General features: G+C 52.8%; 1 protein-coding gene across 1 annotated transcript in view; it reads right to left on the reverse strand.

Moving 5' to 3' along the window:
* The window catches only part of LOC119089836 (protein masquerade-like), a 19996-nt gene extending 2443 nt beyond the window's left edge, over positions 1-17553 (reverse strand). The window contains exons 1-10 of the mRNA XM_037212648.1: positions 17168-17553; positions 10488-10723; positions 7814-7988; positions 6739-7251; positions 5794-5992; positions 5072-5191; positions 4251-4443; positions 3157-3293; positions 2380-2551; positions 1597-1702 (exon numbers count right to left, since the gene is read on the reverse strand). Coding sequence (XP_037068543.1) covers positions 1597-1702; positions 2380-2551; positions 3157-3293; positions 4251-4443; positions 5072-5191; positions 5794-5992; positions 6739-7251; positions 7814-7988; positions 10488-10723; positions 17168-17432 — 2116 coding nt within the window. The 5' untranslated portion in view covers positions 17433-17553. The remainder of the gene's footprint in view (positions 1-1596; positions 1703-2379; positions 2552-3156; positions 3294-4250; positions 4444-5071; positions 5192-5793; positions 5993-6738; positions 7252-7813; positions 7989-10487; positions 10724-17167) is intronic.
* Positions 17554-19527: the final 1974 nt, after the last annotated feature.

Here is a 19527-nt window from a genome sequence, read left to right on the forward strand (position 1 = left end):
GGGGATGTTGGCACGGGGGACAGAGACGGATCACAGGGGGGGGGGGATGGCATCCTCTGCGGGACAGGGACGGGTCGCAGAGGGGGGGGAGATGGCATCCTCTGGGACGGGGGACGGTCACACCGGGGAGAGGAGAGATGCATCACCTGCGGGACAGGGAACGGCCACAGGGGGGGGGGGGGGGGGAGATGACATCCTCTGCGGACAGGGACGGTCACAGGGGGAGGGAGATGCATCCTCTGCGGGACAGGGACGGGCCACAGGGGGGGGGGAGATGGTATCCTCTGCGGGACAGGGACGGTCACAGGGGGGGGGGGGGGAGATGACATCCTCTGCGGGACAGGGACGGGTCACAGCGTGGGATGGAGTCCTCTGGTGTACAGGGGCGGGTCACAGTGGGGATGCTAGACTCTGGGACGGAAGGACGTATCACAATGCGGGACCTCGTGGAATAAGCGCGGGAAGACCTCGTGATGAACACTGATGCCGGCACATAAAAATAAGTGTGCCACCTAACACATTTCCGTGTGCTAACTGAAAGACAGGCACAATGATAACCATGCTATAAGCATTGGCGTTGTTTAGTTGACGATCATAAAACGTGACCGCATGTCGAACACTGTTTACGTTTTAAATCACTTTCAACCGCCAAGTGGTGTAAAGAAAACGTACCAGTGGTCAGATGTTGTGTAGTAATTTTGAGTTGGGGGCACGACTTTCAAGAGTCCTCCTCACTGGGGGCTTCTTGCGCAATGAAGTATTCGAATAAAATGTGTGTCAAAGGCATGAACTGTTTTATCAAACATATTCGCAGCCGGTAAAAATGATAATTACAGCCGGGTAAATAGACGTTGACGACAACAAAACAGAATCCGACCGTCTAATCACCCACAAGGGTCAATGACCTAAAACAGAGTTTCCTGATTGATGGAGGGACTTCCTGATCCAGAACAGGATGCTTCCGATTCCCGGAGGGGGCTGCAAATCTAGCCAAGGTGCCTGGTTCTCTCACACCAGGGCATCCTGATTCTGGGCCACAGCCATCTCATGCACGAAAGGGGCCTCCTAATCCAGACATTGGCCTTCTGATAAAGAGGGTGCCTTCGAGTCCAGAACAGAGCCTCCTAGTTTATAACGGAGCCCGAGCCAACAGAGAGGATTCTCCAACACAATACTGTGTCGTCTGATCTAGAGCATGAAACTACCGCATACATAAAGTGGCTGTATGATCCAGAAAACGGGCTTCTCGATTTACAAACGGGTCTTCTGAACCCGATTGATTGCCCCCTAGTTACGCTATGGTGGCCTCCTTGATCTGAATTTCTGGTGGTCTATGAGTAGTTACAATGCCTTTAGTTTGGAAAAACTGGTTTCCCAATTTATTTAGGAGAAAGCGTACTCTTGCCCCTGCCAACCGAAACGAGGGGCAAATGCCCCTTAGCCCCCCCCCCCCCTTTGCTGCGCCGCCCTGTCGCTGGTACCTGCAAACTTGGTTACTTGGTTAGTATGTCACGTGATTGCCTGAGTTTTCTCACATGCATTACACACAAGCCGCTGTATTTGGAGTCCCGGACGCTTAAATGTACCCCTGCTCACCTTCACCCATATATCCGTATCCAGAGACGGTGCAGCGGCTGCCCGCCTGCTGTTCAACCCCTCTGACCGGGAGGCACACCAGGCAAACTCCCTCCGTCAGGTCCACCACCTGATGGCACGGAGACGTGATGACATACGCAGTACTGCTGAACTCTGACGGGAAACAGACCAGGCAGACTCCTCTGTCAGGTCCACCTGATGGCACGGAGACGTGATGCAACGCAGTACCACTGAACTCCTGACGGGAAACAGACCAGGCAGACTCCCTCTGTCAGGTCCACCTGATGGCACAAAGATGTGATGACATGCAGAGTGCTGCTGAACTCCTGACGGCAAACAGACCAGCCAGGCGCCAAACACCAGCGGCATCTGACGCCACGGACGGGGGTGTGTTGCGATGACAACGCGCTGATATCATGTTGTTACGCGGGGTGCACAGGGTCCGAACCCACGTCATGGCACAGGATGCACATGTGTCCGGAATCACGTCATGGCACAGGATGTGCATATGTCCGGACTCACGTTATTGCACAGGATGCACATATGTACGGACTCAAGCCATTACACAGCATGCACATATGTACGGACGTCGAAGCAAGTACCAAGACCAGAGGAGCCCACCAGCAAAGGATAACATGCTCGTGCTTCCTTTTAAGCCCTTAGGCACAATACGGTACATTCGAGTAACATCGGAAGCAAGAGACATTTAAACGTCAACGAACCCAATACGAGCTTGCTTTTCCCAGTACGCTCACGCAAATCGTCGCCGGTCTGGGCGCTCACCTCGCCGTGCAGCTTGAGAAGGGCGATGTCGTTGTCGAGAGTCTGCGTGTTGTGGTTGTGGTGGATGTAGGTGGTGGAGACACGCAGCGTCTGCGCGCCCGGCGAGCCCTGCTTCGAGGTCAGGTCGTGGTCACCCACGCGCACGTAGATGGCGTCACCCGAACGGACGATGCTGAAAGGCCGTGCCCGGGTAAGCCAACAGACAGCGCACGTCAACTAATGCGGATGGGTAAACTGGGCGAGCGTATGTGTGACAAATGTACGCAATAAATGTGCCAAGCCAGAAATGGTTTCGCACTCGATGTAATATAACTCATTCTAACTATATGATGTGAAAGAAAAGAGGGCCCAGTTATTGATTAATAGCTTGACGAGTGAAAAACAAAAGATAACAAGTGTATCGCTTGGTCAAAGTCGGTTATCCATGCATGTTTTGTCCATATAGTCATTATCAACGTGCAATCCCCTGCCAAGCGCTAAAACCCAGAACTCCAGCTCCTCGAAACAGCCCATCCGCTCCTCCGTCTGCCATCCTTCACTTCCCGTCCCTCATCCTGTTACCTTCGCTCTCCCGTCCCTTCATCCCGTTACCTTTGCTCTTCCGTACCCTCATACCGCTACCCTTTGCTCTCCCGTCCCCTCATCCTGTTACCCTTTGCTCTCCCATCCCCTCATCCTGTTACCCTTTGCCATGCCGTTCCCTCCTCCTGTTACCTTTCGCTCTCCTGTGCCCGTCCTGTTACCCTTCCCTGTGTCGTCCCCTCCGCGCACTCTCACTTGGTGATGCAGTGGGCGGCGGTGAGCACCCACTGGGTGCCGATCAGCGCGCCGCCGCACAGGTACTGGTTCAGCGAGTTGACGAGCGCCACGTGCCAGCACCACTCGCCGGGGGCCGCGTCCCGGCCGCCGACCACGCGCGCGGTGCGGCCCGGCGCCGCCCCCCTCACGCCGCACACGTACTTGTTGCGCGCAGGGGGCTGCGGCGGCGGCGGCGGCGCGGTGGCGGGGGCGGCGGGGGTGGGCGCCTCTGTGGGGGCGGGGGAGAGGTTCATGTATGCGTGGGGTGGAAGAAGGACGTGGGGAGGTGCCACGATGCTTGATAAAGGAGGAATTTGTTGCCACCCGAACATCATGCATACATTCAATCGAAATCGAAGAATATCTCCATGAAAAAGTCTGCATGTATATAGGTGTATCTAGTCTCAGCATTTTAAAGTGTAACTACAATCGCTTCCGTTATGAAAACACTCACCAGGCTCATAGGCTGCACCAGGTTGTAGGTACTCCTCATCTTCATAGCTGGAGCTACCTGGCTGGTAATTTGCGGTCTGGGTCGGCTGGTACGCCTCGTCTTCAGACGGCTTGCTCTGTGGTATGTGCTGCTCCTCGCAAAGGTGCACTGGGGGACGGTACGGGTCATTGGATGGTGCGCTGGAAGGCTGGTACGGGTTATTGGATGGTGCGGTGGAAGGCTGGTACGGTCCATCACTAGATGGCGGGATGGGCTGCCTGTACGGGTCACCGCCAGATGGCGGGCCGGGCTGCCGTACGGGTCGCCGCCAGATGGCTGATCTGAACAGGCTGTCTGTACGGGTCATCGCCAGATGACGGGCCGGGCTGCCTGTACGGGTCACCATCCGATGGTGGGGCCGGGCTGCCTGTACGGATCACCACCAGATGGCGGGCCTGGCTGCTTGTAGGGTCACCGCCAGATGGCTGGACAGGCTCTGCCGTACGGATCACCACCAGATGGCTGGCCTGGCGGCCCGGTTACTGCTCGGGCATCCGGTCTGGCTTCGGCGAACCTGCGCGTCGCCGGGACCCGCCTGGCCACTCTGTGCCGGATACCGGCTGGTACTCGGTCTGCCTGCCTGCGGGTACTGCGGGTACGCCGGCCGGAACCGCATCCGTGCCAGCTGGCGCCGAGTAGCCCGGATAGTCCGGTACCGCTGGTACCCGGCGGAGGCTGCCCGCCGCTCCCAGTTGTCGGCGGACGAGGATTCTTGGCGCAGCACCGCTCCGACTTGGAGCCGCAACGGAAAGTGGTGGTCAGCTCGGCTCCACCTGAGGAGGAGCAGTCACATCAGTTGCTAAGGTCTCACGCGACACACGTTATTCCCCTGTTACAAATTCGGAAATTGATAAATCCAGGCGATCATTTTCAAGATAGCTTCTGGAAGCATGACCAAAATCAGCGCATTAGTGCATTGTTAACAACTTTGATTGTCTGTTTCTATATTTGTGGTTGAAACCATGGACGAGGGTCGAAACAGGACGTACAGCTATGTCAAGGGGAATTTGAACAGATCCGGACGGGCTAAATAATCAAACACTGCCCATATCGATCTTTGGACATCATTCATGCTTTCAAACATTGTTGCGAAATCAATGAACGCTTACCAAAGCAGGTGAATGAGAGGAGCTTCGCAATGCAGGTGTCGGGGCAGAGAGGCCTGGTGTCGGCCGGTGGAGCCAAGCGCCGCCGTTGTCTGCGGCGGCGGAGGGGGGCGCCTCTCCACGTCCACACGGTCGGGTGGCGGACGGCTCGGGCGGGCCGGGCGGGCCGGCCGCTGTCCGCCCCCGCCCAGCAGCGCAGGCAACACCGCCTGCATCAGCGCGTTGGAGCCGCCGCCGCCGCCGCCACCACCGCTCAACAGCGTCGCCGCCAGGGGCGCTAGTGAGCTGAGCAGGCCCGCTGGCGCCGCCCTGGCCGCCGCCGCCGCCACCGGACAGCGCCTGGCCGATGAGGGCGCTGAGAGCGCCACCAGAGGGCGTGCCGCCCGTGTGCACCGCCGGTTCCTTGGCTAGCTGACTGGCGGACGGCCCGCCGCAGCACAGCTGCCCGCTCGGGCAGCCGGGCACCTCGGGCAGCGGGCGGGCGGGCGACCTGCAGAGCGCCACCATCTGCAGGGGCAGGCAGGGTTGCCGGGGCAGCCGCTCGGCTGTGCAGACGGCTCGGAGGCTTGCGCTGGCTCCGCCCCGGCTGCCTGCTGGACCGGACTCGGTGCGGATGTCTGTTCGGACTCAGCAGGCTGACCGGGGGCAGGTGCAGGCGCCGGTGCAGGCAGCATACGGCTGTCCAGGTGTCTGGCTAAAGTCTACAGCCGTCTCTTGCTGTTGTGGCTCCTGCTGCGGGTCTGCGGCCTCTATGCCCGCCTCGGCTCCGACCCTGTCCGGCTCATTGGCGAGCCTGGGAGGCCCGTTCGAGGCTTGTGGCTGCCCATGCTGGGCCATGCGCTCCGCTATAGAGGCCGGCGTGCTCGCCAGGCGTCCGCTGGGGAGGCGATGACGCCGTAACACCTCCGGCCTGAGGGAGGCCCGGGTCGGGCTCGGGGATGGGCAGGTCGTCAGTCTCGGAGACCGTCTCGGGGACCACCCCCGCAAACCGTCTCGTGCTCGGGCCCGGACTCCAACCCGGTCTGGGAGACGGGCTTGCGGTCGAGCTCGGGGGCCGGCTCAGGGGCGGGCGGCGGCCGCCGGCTCGTCAGGCAGCAGCGGCCCCCGGTGTTGCAGCGCACGCTCCGGTCCACCCGGTCGCAGAGGTAGGAGAAGAGCCCGTTGACGCACTGGCCCCGGCACTGGGACCGAACAGGGATCGTGATGTCTGGCCGAGCTGGAACGACGTGGAGACGTGAGCGGCGCGAGGAGACCAGCAGCAGAGGGCAGATGGCGACAGTCAGCGACAGCGGCACCCGGGTCAGAAAACACGACCTAGAAGGTATGGTGCCACATTGTGGCATTTGGTGCGTGAGCGATGGATGGTACACATTCAAACTTCTCTATTAAGGACATGATTCCAAAGCGTCCTAGGCATGGTACTCGAAAAAATGTGAAGTGCCTTTTTGTTTCCGAGCAGTTTGAGCGTGGTTGATGTTTTACTGGACTACGTAACTTTTGCATACCCTTTCATCCTACGCTTTCATTCACGCAAGCGCGCCAACGCCGCGTTTTAAGCCCACAAAGTGCCACATGTGCCAATGCACGGTTACCGCAAACGAAAACGATCAGCCGCCAATTTTCGCCTTAACAAATAAATTATCATGGAGACTAGACGGCTAACAGAGGTCATCAGGTACTGATTAGACTGGCCAGCGGACATTATGTCTAACGATATTGGGATCAGCTGGTGTCAATCGGACAGCAGTGTCGGCATTGGCATGTATACACTTAGCGAACAAGGTTTGCCGAGATCAACACTCGCTAATCACTGCTCCAGTACCAGAGTCAGCAGGTAGTTTAGAACCGAATAATTGATCGGGATTAGCAGGTGCAGCCAAAGAAAGGGACTGCGATCCGCTGGTTCTTACATGACAGTCGGCCAGGGATGCCCTGTTCCTCTTGGACTGCTGACAAACGGACCTGCCGTCATCATGTTCGATTTATTCTCTTCGTCCAATCCTTTCTGTGGCTTCTGTGCCGCTGAATTGGACTGCATCGGAACCGGTTGCGACTGCGGCTTTGGTTGCTGCTGAGCTGTCGGAGTCGAGGCGGGCTGCAGCTGCTGTGGCCTCGAGGCCGGCGGCGACTCTGCCTTTGGCCGCGTCTCCTGCGGCCGCTGCTGTGGCTCCGGCCGCCTGGCTGGCGGTTGGTCCGGCCGTTTCTGCTGCTGCATTGTCGGTCTCGTCGCTGGCACCCCCGTCTGCGGAGGCGGCCGCGCCTGTGGCTTTGGTCGCTGCTGCTGCTGTGGTGGCTGTTGACCGGCTACCGACGCCTTCTTGAGCCGAACAAACTCCGGTGGCGGAGACGGCAGGTTGTCGAACAGAGAGCCGGGTACGCAGCAGCGCTGGTCGTCGGCGCAGGCTCGTGGCACATCCAGCGCCGCCTCGCAGTAGTTGGCTATCCGCAGGGCCACGCACACCCCCGGGCACGGCACTGCCGGCGAGGTCAGGCCCGGTCAGGACACAACCCGGGCACAGCGCCGCCGGCGGAGGTCAGGCCCGGTCAGGACACACCCCCGGACACGGCACCGCCGGCGAGATCAGGCCCGGTCAGGACACACCCCGGGCACAGCGCCGCCGGCGGAGGTCAGGCCCGGTCAGGACACACCCCCGGACACGGCACTGCCGGCGGTGGTCAGGCCCGGTCAAAAGGCCGGCACCCAGGCTGTGACAAGGTTTGTTTCAAGCAATACACGCAGTGCGTTTCAAATTCGGGTTTGGTTCATTGCACTTTTCGGGTCAATTTTGGCCATTCGAGAAAAAAATAGTTTCCGGAGATAAGAATTATGAACTGATCAGGTGCTAACGAGAAACGATGGTCCACTTTATCGTGCTCCGCTCATTGTCAAAGCCATTTTCTGGGCCCTCTGGGTCTGGTCAGTACCATTGGTAGACCCTCTGGAGCTTGTCAGTGCTAACAAAAGAGCTTGAAACTCTTTTCGCCTGTACCTTTAATTAAAGGTACAGGCGAAAAGCCCTAAACGTTCATGTCTTACCTGTCATACGTTCCGTAGTAGTAGGTTGTGTTGTGGCCACAGTGGTAGTCGTCGGAAGCGGCGTCGGTCTCGTCGTCGGCCTCGTCGTCGGCCTCGTCGTCGTAGTGGGTCTTCTTGTTGTGGTTGTGGGAGTAGTTGTAGTTGATGGCGTGGTAATCGTGGTTGATGACGGCGCCTTTGGCAGAGATTGACGATGCATTGTACATAAGTCAACAGGCAACAGCTTTCCCAAATTTGCCACCTTTCCCGATGCAGGATATTTTAACCCCGTCTTATCTCTAGATCTAATTCTTCTATCACAAACAAAGGCGATAAATAGGTCGGGTCAATCGTCCCACGAAAACGTTGACCTCTGAACTATTAGTTATGTTGTTGCAGGTCACGAAAATCACCGTAAAATTGCCGGCAGTTTTCAACAGTTTCTGATCATCTATTGCATCTGACTTTTGCCCCTGCCATCTTCCCAAAAAAAGCCTCTGTTTCAGCAGAAAAGTTGCATGATGTTAACGTAGGTCAAGGGTCAAGAATCAGATCTCAGACCGAAGATCAAGGGCTAGATGAAGTCGGGTGAAGTTCAGATTATTTATGCCAAAGCCCGGCTAGTCCGCTGGATATCACGACACTGTTCAGCTAAGTCAAATGACCTTTGGTGTGTGCGATAACCTGAGGCGATTATTATAGAATAAAACGGTGCCGCCGACCGTGATTTCTCAAATAGCATTTGCGGGTGTGAAACTGTTTTTGCTACTTGTTTTTGATGTAAGTGTATTTAAATCTAAAGGAAAAAATTATCCGGTGACAGCATAGTCCGTCATAATTATCAGCTTCGTTCACTAGTATTTGGTTTTGAAAATGCGTCAGTTTAGCTGGCGAATTGACTGTACATTAACAGCAAAAGACTTCCGCTTAAATTTCCAAGCTCATTCCATATTTAGCCTGGTTGATCTAGTTAAGTACAATCGGTTGTGACAGACACACTTACCCCAGTTGGTGTATTCCAGAAAAAATGCGGTGCAAGGAAGCAAACTTTGAAATGATGCTGGTGGAAGCACAGATTGCCGTACAATGCCATGATGATGGCGTACTAGATTCTTGGCCTAATCTCGCATATTTTTCGTGACCTGTTACATTCGTTTAATGACAGGTACGACGCATTTGAGAGACCCATCTGGAAGGTTTCGGAAATCATCCAGAAGAACGTAGGGGCCTATGTTGAACCCGTCCATGGGCCGTCGAGTTATCTCTAAGGGTTAGAATGTCGGGTCAGGTAAAGCTAGGCCAAGGGCCTATCGCATCACCCTTTGCATACCTTTGCAGAATAAAGCTGGATTCTTTCAAAGCATGCAATATCTACGAGAACTATACCCAATCAGTGATATAAGACCGTGTGTCGTTCAGTTGCTTATCATGACTGTGACCTCAGGTGATCTAACGCCTAAAATATTCGTGTTTGGTGGTGGTATTAGAATACAATAAATTGCGCACCAATATTATGTTGGATGGTTTTCAGCGGTTCAACGGAGGCGGCTATGACCCTTAACAACCCCAATCTGGTTATTGATACATGCCAAACATTTTGGCTCGTAGCATCGCGCCGTTTATGGAATGATTTGACATTAGAACCAGGAGTTGACCTGACGTGATGTTCGTCTCGAAGGACCTTTGCAAATACAACGGACATCGATAAAGATTATCACTTGACCACACAGAGAGCTCAGAATGCATCGGAAAACAGCGATGCTCCGCAACATCGCCGCGAATACGCCTGAGAACGAGATCACCATCAATCGCCTCAGAAAACAGCAGGTATGAGAGGTAGTGCCAAACTTGCCTTATGATGTACTGAACGGCTGGGGAGATATGCTCGAAAACCTGGATGGTGGTTTATACGAGTTCCGTTTCTCAGTGAAAGTTGATGCGACAAAACTAGCAAAGCCAGATCGCATTCAGAAAAGCGGGAGCGCAAGCCAAAAGAGTAGATCTCCCATTATCAAATAAGTCAGATGTAATTTGCAGCAATGGTTAATACGAATGGCGGTGACCATTATGTCCTGTCATGTATCGTTTCATTGTTCAAAAAACAAAACATGACTATATATCTTATTCAACTTGCAAGAATGGCGGATTGGTCTGCAAACTAAGAAGCCAATCGATAGGTGCAGGACCAAGAGGTGGACACTAAGCCTCGTATCTTTCTTAAGAGGGTTGCATTGGGCTTCAGCCGTCCGCAGTTCCTGACAATTTTTATGCAAGTTTATTCTAAGCACCTTGCATAGGCAGCTTTAAGCTATGATCCCTTGCTATGCTAAGACATTTGCTGATATCCTGAACTCACTGACCACTTTGTGACGCCCTAGTTCAACAACGTTCCCTGTCCTTTCTCCTGGCCGGGCTGCAGGGGTTTTGCGCACCGTGCAATGCCGAAGCGCGGTTACTAAGGGCTTGAGGTGTCCCTCGTTAGCCACTTGTCAGCCAGCCTTTTCACGTCAGTCGGGCCAACTAATGAGCCCGCGCTGGGACTGAGACTGGGACTGGGCCAGTGTCGCTGGGTAACGAATCCAGAACCTTTCCTCAGGCAACAGCGATTTCCTGACTTGGAGTGAGCAAAGGGACGTTCCAAGTGGACATATAAGTACGATTTCCTGCCACATAGTCAAAAGCAGGGACCACGTACCTGTGTTGGGGTTGTGGTTACAACTTGGGTCGTGCTGCGTGTTTCGGGGAGCGCCGAGGTCGGCGCCACCGTCGCTTTACGGCGCACTGGACCCTGGCCGACGCAGCAGCGCATGGAGGGCCGGCCGCAGGAGCGGTTCTCCAGGATCTTCTCGCACATGAGTGCCGCCAGCGCGTGGAAACACTGGCCCGGGCAGTTGGTGCTCTCCGTAGGCCGCGTCAGCGACGTGAACAGATCTGGGAACGGACGAGAGCGGTTAGGGGTACGTAAGCCGTCGGCTAACAACCTGACTTGAGTTTGGAAGAACATCTGGCGTCGATGAGTGTCATCCAAGGCTTTAATTGTACAGGGAAGCTGCGGAATGAGACGGTTAGTGGTAACGCTGTTTAGTGCCATCACTGGTATGCAAGATCGCATGGTCAAAATATTCACATCGTAGTGGGACGGGATATTGCGCAATTGCCAGGAAGGCCATTGGGCGTAGGAAGCATCAGCGGCAGCAGCCGGCATTAAGAAAGTTCATGATAGAATGGTCCGTGCTTAACTTGGTGCGTACACTAGAGGGGGGGGGGGGCGCTATTTCCAAGGTGACTTAGGTAGACAAGAAGCGTGCACGCTGTAAGAAATGCGATAAATCTGCTCACTACGTCAAAAATCTACCCACTACCCACAATCATGAGGCGCATGTGTGTACCCAGGTGCTCGCTAAGTTCCACAGCCAACGGTTGCCGACGTAATCGTGTGACGTGTTCACTGAACGGAACTGCTTAGTGATTCGTAACGCCTAAAAAATACTCGACGGCCCTTAAACCCACAGGAACTTCACGCACAAGAGCGTCTGTAAGACACGGTGTTTAATGGTCGCTACAGCCGTCTTGGCTGCTGAGCCGTTCGTCATCGATATATTCATATATATATATATATATATATATATATATATATATATATATATATATATATATATATGCATACATAAGACCGCTGATTTTGCATTAGCAAGCTTCTGGATGCATCGCTCGGGGTTCCGGGCTTTCGGCTTAGAACTATCGTTAAGATGACAGACCATTCGTTCGAAATCATTCACATGTTCATCGGCATCTGTATGTATGAACCTTTCGAGACCTATCACATGATTGGAAAAAGATAGGTGGCAACAGTAATATTTTTTAGCTGTTAAGGATGAAAGACATGTATGGCTATCTTAAAAACACCTTTTAGTACGAAGGAGACGAGAAATCCAATCGATACTTGGATGCATATGAAATGCATCCGAACTGAAACCGCTACAAAAACAGCCACAATCACATGCACAGTAAATACCGCCAAACACCTAATAATTTAGGAGTTGCACAAGAGTTTGCTTCTATAGCGCTGGAGGGAATTGGTTGATATATATGATTTCCAAAACTTGCAATTAACAGACTGATCACCACCGCTAATACCGTTGTTGATGACATAGGTTCCTCCAAAATAACGGTGAATTTGCGCTTCGTTACGCCGATGAATCTGAAAAAAATCACACAGATGCCAACCCCTTCGTCTAATCATTTTGCACATTCCGTCACCAACTTAAAGAATCGCAAAGCGGCTTAACAGTCGTTTGTCTCCGTGTCTTACCATGTCTTATGGTTTTTCGTCGATGACTGGATTTACTGACAGCGTGCAATCTTGTCAGTGTGATGTTTTTCCAGCCTTTTTAAATGTTGAAAGCCCTTTTACAAACGAGCCGATTGAAATAACCATATCCATCGTTCTTGACCGCGTACACAATTGATGTAGGTACGTACGTATGTATGCATGTATTAGCCGGCATACTTCAAATGGCGATATGCCGGTATGACATAAGTGGCGGTAAATAGCGGTATGTCCGGTAAGACATAACATGTCGCGGGAAGTAGATATAAAACCGGACATTTACTGTCGTTATGTGGACGGTCTATTTGTGTGGTTAGGGACGCTGACCAATTAGTGTGTTTTAAAAGCCTTTGAAGAGGGACCTGGCTTAAAATTCACAAGGGCATTAAATGTGCAGAATGTAATACCCCTTCCTGTCATGACTGTCCCTGGGCAAGGACAGCAATTTAGATCGCCTGTATACTGACAACAGACTACCATTTGGCGGTGCTTAATTCTTTACAGTGACTACCCTTCATGCTAAAAATAGCGCCGTAAGACCATTACTTAGATGTATATTTAAGCATTGCTATAATTGATCATGATTACATTAGGAATTGACACGGGTAAGGCAGGCCCCCGTGAACAACGGTTATTCAAATTCTGACGTTGAAGACGAAACAGAACGACACACGACGAGATCCCTTAACAACAAACCAAGACAAGGCAAATGACTAACCGTCTAGCTCGATTGTCAAAATCAGATGACATCTGCCTTCAAACGAGACGAACAACATGCACAGGAAATGATCTCTCGAAACGTAATAGCCAAGAACGACCACAAAACAGACATTATCATGTATTATCGCAACAGGACCTGACCTTCTAAAAGCAGACAGCTCTAATAAGCCCGACAAGCTTAAATGCATCAATGCAGTTTAACAATTCGCCCGTAATCTCGAAGTCTGCAAATTTCATTTCATCCACTATATTGGCGTAGCCACAACGACACTCTCACGACGTTTAACAATGCACTCCCGTGGCGAGGCGCCTCTGGAGCACGTGCGACACGAATATGACAGGACATTAACACAACTGACGGACAACACTGACATTCTTCAGACGTACAATGGCAAAAGAAGACTTCAAATTAGGGTATGTACGTTTGCCAACGAACTCTTTCCAGCCCTCAACAAGCACTTTCTTGCACAAGTCTTGAGTTATGGAGTGGTGGGCCGTAACTTCTCTGCATGTGATTGTGGCTATGTGTCTTTATGGTATCTTTGTTATGGATGCATTTTATACGCATCCAAAAAACGACAGATTTCTTGTCTTCTCCGCACTTAAAGATATCCTCAAGATGACGATACGCAATTGCTGGTATGCCTTCGACGAGGAGATAAGGTTTCGAAACGTTCCAATTCACAGATATCGATGAATACAAATGTGTGATTTTGTATGAACAATACCTAAGCTTAACGATACCGCTATATCGAAAGCCTTGATCGTTGAACGATGCATCGAGTAGCTTGTTGATACGAAAGCAGCGGTCGGTTTTAGTTAAACATGCATTCACCAATATAGACATATATATATATATATATATATATATATATATATATATATATTCTTGCTATTGACCCAGCACCAAGAAGTGCCTACCTCAGCGCTCTCTTGAGAGAGAGAGAGAGATGATGAGGCGACGGAGAGAGAGAGAGGAGAGAGAGAGAGAGAGAGAGAGACGAGAGAGAGAGAGAGAGAGAGAGGGACCGGACATACTGCCTGCTCTGCCTTGCCCCAGTGAGCTTCCACACCGTCCGAAAACTGCGAGAAACGAAATACCTTGACTCAGCGGCAAGGTCGTCATCAGGCCCAGAGTTCAACGACCGGCGATCGAGCACCGTCGATGACGTCAGCTCGCGGCCGAGCCGGGCCGGGCCTCCTTGGGAGGGGCCCGGAACGCAGAGGATTGACCCACTTAGCAGCGCCGTCACGACGGCCCCTCCCCACCCCCAAACGGAGCGGCGGGGGGGGGGGGGCGAGCGGGATGGGGAATATCCGCCAAGGATAATAGCTGTTGCAAGCGAGCAGGAACGCATACGGCGTTGCACAATATTTTGCTTTTGGTCTGCCCCTACAGTTCTATGGAAATACTGAAGTCCGTTTGCCTGGCAATATGTTGGCTTATCACGTAAATCACGCGCCTGAGTAGCATCGTCCGGCCGACTGTGATATATTCTTAGAAAACTGGCAGCTCTTTTCAAACTCTGCCTGGCCGTCCATATCATTTCACACGGAAATAGTTTCCACCTGATATTGGTCAAGTGCAGGCTACACCATTGGGTGTTAATTTCCAGCGAATAACTCTTCATATTCGAAACAGGTTTCGGACAAGCGACACGACAGAGTACGCTGTGCACAAGTGGCGCATGAATAACAGCACCTTGCACGCGATGCATGAGTACTCCCATCCCCATTATGACGGTGCGCTGAGCGTGTCATCCAGCAGTGTGCACGGCACCGCCTGATCGTCACAGACGGTTGACCACATGGCTGACCTCGATACAAGGCGGGCAACAGACGGCCGGCGGGGGTGACAAACAGCCGCCGAGAGGTCAGCCGGGTCACGATCAGCCGGATGCGCCGGCTCGGCGGTGCACGCGGGCAGATGGCGCGGGCGGATCCCGTGGCCGTCTGACCCAGCAGCCGGCCCCGGGCGAGGTGGCGCGCTGGGTGCCGGCAGCGAGGCCCCGGGCGCCTCGGGGTGGCTGTCCGTTACTTCACGCTCAACAAGGCAGGTGGCTGCGCCAGTCGCGACCGCGTGGCTGGCCTAGGTTGGTGCACTAGTGCGGGTAAAGAAAAGAGAAAAACACGGTTTCGGCCCACTCCCTGGTGTGAAATGAGGAATAGCTGAAGGGCTTTGCAAACGGCGTTAGCTGATGGTCGTATTTGATACATCTACACTGATTTGCACTGTAAGTGATGCTGCTTTCCGCCAGTGTATCATAATGATGCCTGTAATGAAGTGAACATTGATCTATGCTTTTTCTTTATTAGATCTAAGTTGAAGAAAATACGCCAGTTACGTATGTCAATAACGCAGCCTGCCTGCCTCGTTTCGGTGATAAATAGTTCGCTACATTGTGACTAAGTTGTTGGCTACTGGTTTGCTGAAACCACGCAAAATGAGCAGCACGTTTGATATGTATATATATATATATATATATATATATATATATATATATATATATATATATATAACACCTTGCATATATATATATATATATATATATATGTATATAGCGATAACCGTAATATTCAATTGTCGAAAAAGCACACAATGCTCATTCGTAGCTAGTTGTTTGACGAAGCAGCTTGCGGAGACAGACCGGTGTGCCGAGATGGCGATATATATATATATATATATATATATATATATATATATATATATATATATATATATATATCGCTATATATATATAGCACGTCACTTGTTTAACGGGATTCGCATGAGCAGAGATTCTTGGTGTAAATCAATAAACCGGTAATAAAAGGGATGCATATTTCTGGAGCGAAAAAGTCGATTTGATATCAGTCATTCATTCGTATAGTAGGACTTGAAACACCGTACAGTTCACATCAGGTGTACGACATTCACTTGACATGGGCCAGCTCCAATGTTTTGCTTACTGAAGACTTTCCTTGGTAGCGATGTGCATGTTTAATAGCTATTAGTTATGAAGGTATGAGGACGCTCAACAGAAAATACTGCGGACGTTAAGCTCGATATCTTGGCTGAATACAGGTGAATGTTCCCGTGTAAACATCTTGTAGCGTTTAGCGTGTAAATTATTATGCTACAATACGTCAAGTCGCAAGTGCCCTGGGCAGTGACGGGAGCCAGCTTCAGCGTATTGGTGATTTCACGCCAACGAGCGCAACTCAGCCTGAGCCGATCACGTCACACCAGGCTAACTGTGATAGCCGTAGTACACGCCTGGGAACGTTCCGTGTCCGGCCTCGGGTGCCAGCAGCTAGTGGCCGTTATGCGGCTGCGGTGGGTCCGCTGTGTGCGGCATGGCGTGATGGCTGCTGGCCGCTGACTGAGCTACTTCTCGCGGTCAGATGAGGTTTAATTTTCCACGCCATCTCGGCACACCGGTCTGTCTCCGCAAGCTGCTTCGTCAAACAACTAGTTATGAATGAGCATTGTGTGCTTTTTCGACAATTGAATATTACGGTTATCGCTAAACCAGTAGACGCTTGGTGAAACCAAGAGGTTCGAACGTTTCTTCGTGCTGAGGCGAAATCCGTGAAAACAGTTTTTACTTTACAGCCGTTATTATTTGTGATTCTATGGCACGTTGATGCATTCCATGGACGTGTTCAGAAACGTACACTGAACCCTTAGTGGACATTGAACAATGTGACTGGTAGCATCAGTCACACGATGGAATAGCGCGTCGCAGTCTCCTGGTTTGCTTCTTTGCACCGTTGTGGTCGCCATAACTTGTGCACGTTATCACTTGTTTGCTCGTGAATTAATCGCTTGTTCACACAGTGACTGAGTCAGGCTTGTGGGACAATGAGACTTGGCGAAAAAAGAAGCGGATATTTCTAGTTTTCCTGAGCGGAAGTCCTTGGGATGTTTCCTTTTAAGTCTACCATTCCAATCAATCTTTACAATTGAACCTAGGATATGTCCATCCGGTTTATGGATGCACTGAATAACGTGGCTTGTGCGGCAAGCTCTCCGTATGTTTGCCCTGCATGGCTGTTTTGTATGCTTTTCAAAGCTGTAATTGCTTGAATTCCGCCCTGCCGGACAGAAACATTTTTGCTGTTGGCCATCAGGTCTAGGTAAGCCTAGCTCCGTCAATTTTCCAGGTGAAATGTCATATCTTTTCAGTGCAACAGCCCTCTAAATTTTCACCACGGACCACACAAACCCCTAATCCATCCTTACAACGCAAACTTCTACCAAGTACAGAAATGGAGCGGGAGAATGTAAGCACGCTGGCCACGCCGCCGCACCTCCTTCAGCCCACCACCCATTGGTCACTTACTTGCAAACAGTCCTGCCCCGCTCGACGGGCGGGGTCGGGTGGGTGGGCCCGAGGCCCGCGTCCGATCCGTCCGCGTGCGTCCCAGCGCCGCAACGGCGTCCTCGACATACTCGGCTGGCGTCCTTGGCGCTGACGGGTGTACCGAGGGCCGGGGCTGGTGACCCGCGGGGGTCAGGTCGGCCGCGGTGGCGCCGCCTGCTGCCGCCAGGGTCAGCGCCAGACCCGCGCTGAGGAGGGCCAGCAGGGCGCCGGCTCGCGGCGACATTGCCGCCCGCGCGGGAGGTGTGCCGGCTCGGCACGAGCTGCTCCGACGGACGCGGTCAGAACGCACGGCCTCAGAAGTGCGCAGCCGTGTTCAGAACGGCGCAGCGGCGACCGATTCTCCGGAAGGTTCCCACCTCGCTCTGGCTGAGCTCTTGTACGCCTGAAGGAGTTCACCAGTTTCATTGATCTAAGCCAATGCTAGACAATCAATCGGCGACAAAAAGGGCCACAACGCAATGATTTCCGCAAGCGTACCTTGAGACACTGGAATCAAACGACCCGCGGGCCTGTGGGGTGCGGGTCGACCAAGGGATGATCTGCGTGTCCTAAGCCGCTACGAACTGGTCAGCAGCAGGGAATTGTCGATTTATACTCGGTCTCTGCTTGGTGACTAAATTATGTTTGACGTCAGGCCAGGCTTAAAACAAGGGCACAGAACCCATGCAGCGTCCCTTTGATATCAATGAGGACCTGGTTCAGCCTTCAAAATCTGAGGTACAATGGTCTGACACAAACTGGTTCTGACACAAACCTCCATAGCAATAGACCTGACACAACCTGATAGTTCTGACACAAACCTCCCAGCGTTATCTGCGTCACATGAGCCTGAGCCCCCACACCCCGCTACACAGCGATGCCGTCCCCACCTCGCCGCACCACGCGAGAGAGAGACCCGCGCCTCCCAGAACCCTGCCGTCCCTGCCGTCCCACCTACCCGCACTACACGGGAGGGAGACCCGCGTCTCCTAGAACCCCGCCGTCCCTGCCACCTCCACCTCGCCGCACTACACGTGAGGGAGACCCGCGCCTCCCAGCACCCCGCCGTCCCTGCCGTCCCCACCTCCCCGCACTTCACGAGAGTTAGGTTCGAGCCCCCTAAACCCCGCCGTCTCCGTGCCTCCGCCGGACTGACCTGGGCCTGCTGGTTGGTGGCGCGCGCGCGGCCAGGCCACGTCCGTCGGCTGCTGCGATAGTGTCCCGTGTGACCGACTCCGGCACGTCGGTATCTCAACTACCGTTACGGCGCGGCCAGGCCGGCCGCCGCTGATGCCGGCCTCCCGCGCACGCGGCGAGCCCGGTCGCCCGCCAGCCAGCCAGCCCGGGTCAATGACTTTCACTTTTTGCGGAGGAATGAAAAGGCTTGCTGACAGGCAAAGGGGCGATGTTTTAGAGGCTGACTGCTTCACGTAATGTGTTGGAGTGCAGGGTTATTTGCGGCAGTTTGGGGTGGGGTGAGGTGGGTGGGGGCATTAACAATACGGTGGAATACGTTTGTTAGGCTTGCGGTATTCAGTGGGAATCATCGCCTTTAAGCCCGTATGTGCTATAAACGTGACTAATGAATCCAAGATATGCATGCGCGATGTGGGGTCGATATTTTGGTGAAACAAGTGTGTACGGCCATTAAGCCTATATAGTGTGGGAGTTTTGTTATGGCGTTGCACTGACAGCTTGTTCTTTTTATTATATTTTTGGAATACATTTATTCTGGATGGTTGGCATGAATGACTTTGGACTCAGAGTACCTGCTAAGCATAGTTTGTTGCGTGTCGCCTGGACCCACCACCCAAGTTGTGCCGTGCTGTTTAACAGCTGATTTTGTCTCCGCCCTTGCGCCAGACAGGACTGCGGAGGGTTTTACGTATCGCACAATACTGCGACACGCCCGCCCCAGGCCTGGCTTGACCCTCGTTTGCCAGTTGCCAGCTGACCTTCCCATTTCAGTTGGGCCAAACAATGCATCCTTGATCTATGTTAAGTTATTTCATGCTTGTGGATGTGGTTTCTTGCATTCTTTATTGAGACGCTGAAGTGCTCGGGCGCCTTATAGCCATCCAGATACAACGAATGGCAAAGGGGACGAAGAGTGTTTAGGAATTAACACTAGCTATCATAGAAAATTATATTGCTGGCCACCGTTCCCGGTAGTATCTTAAAACGAACGCATCAAGCTTTTGTGTATTCATGAACACCTTGTCTGCGCATACTGACCATTCATCATCGTTATAGTCAGTTGGTAGAATATGACAGACATTAATATTGGCTTCCAGAAGCCGAGCTTATGTCCTTGCTCTGTCGTGCAGCGTGGCATTTCC

The sequence above is a fragment of the Pollicipes pollicipes genome, unplaced genomic scaffold (genome assembly GCF_011947565.3).
Source record: "Pollicipes pollicipes isolate AB1234 unplaced genomic scaffold, Ppol_2.1 Scaffold_3087;HRSCAF=3621_pilon_pilon_pilon, whole genome shotgun sequence".
NCBI lineage: Eukaryota > Metazoa > Arthropoda > Thecostraca > Pollicipedomorpha > Pollicipedidae > Pollicipes > Pollicipes pollicipes.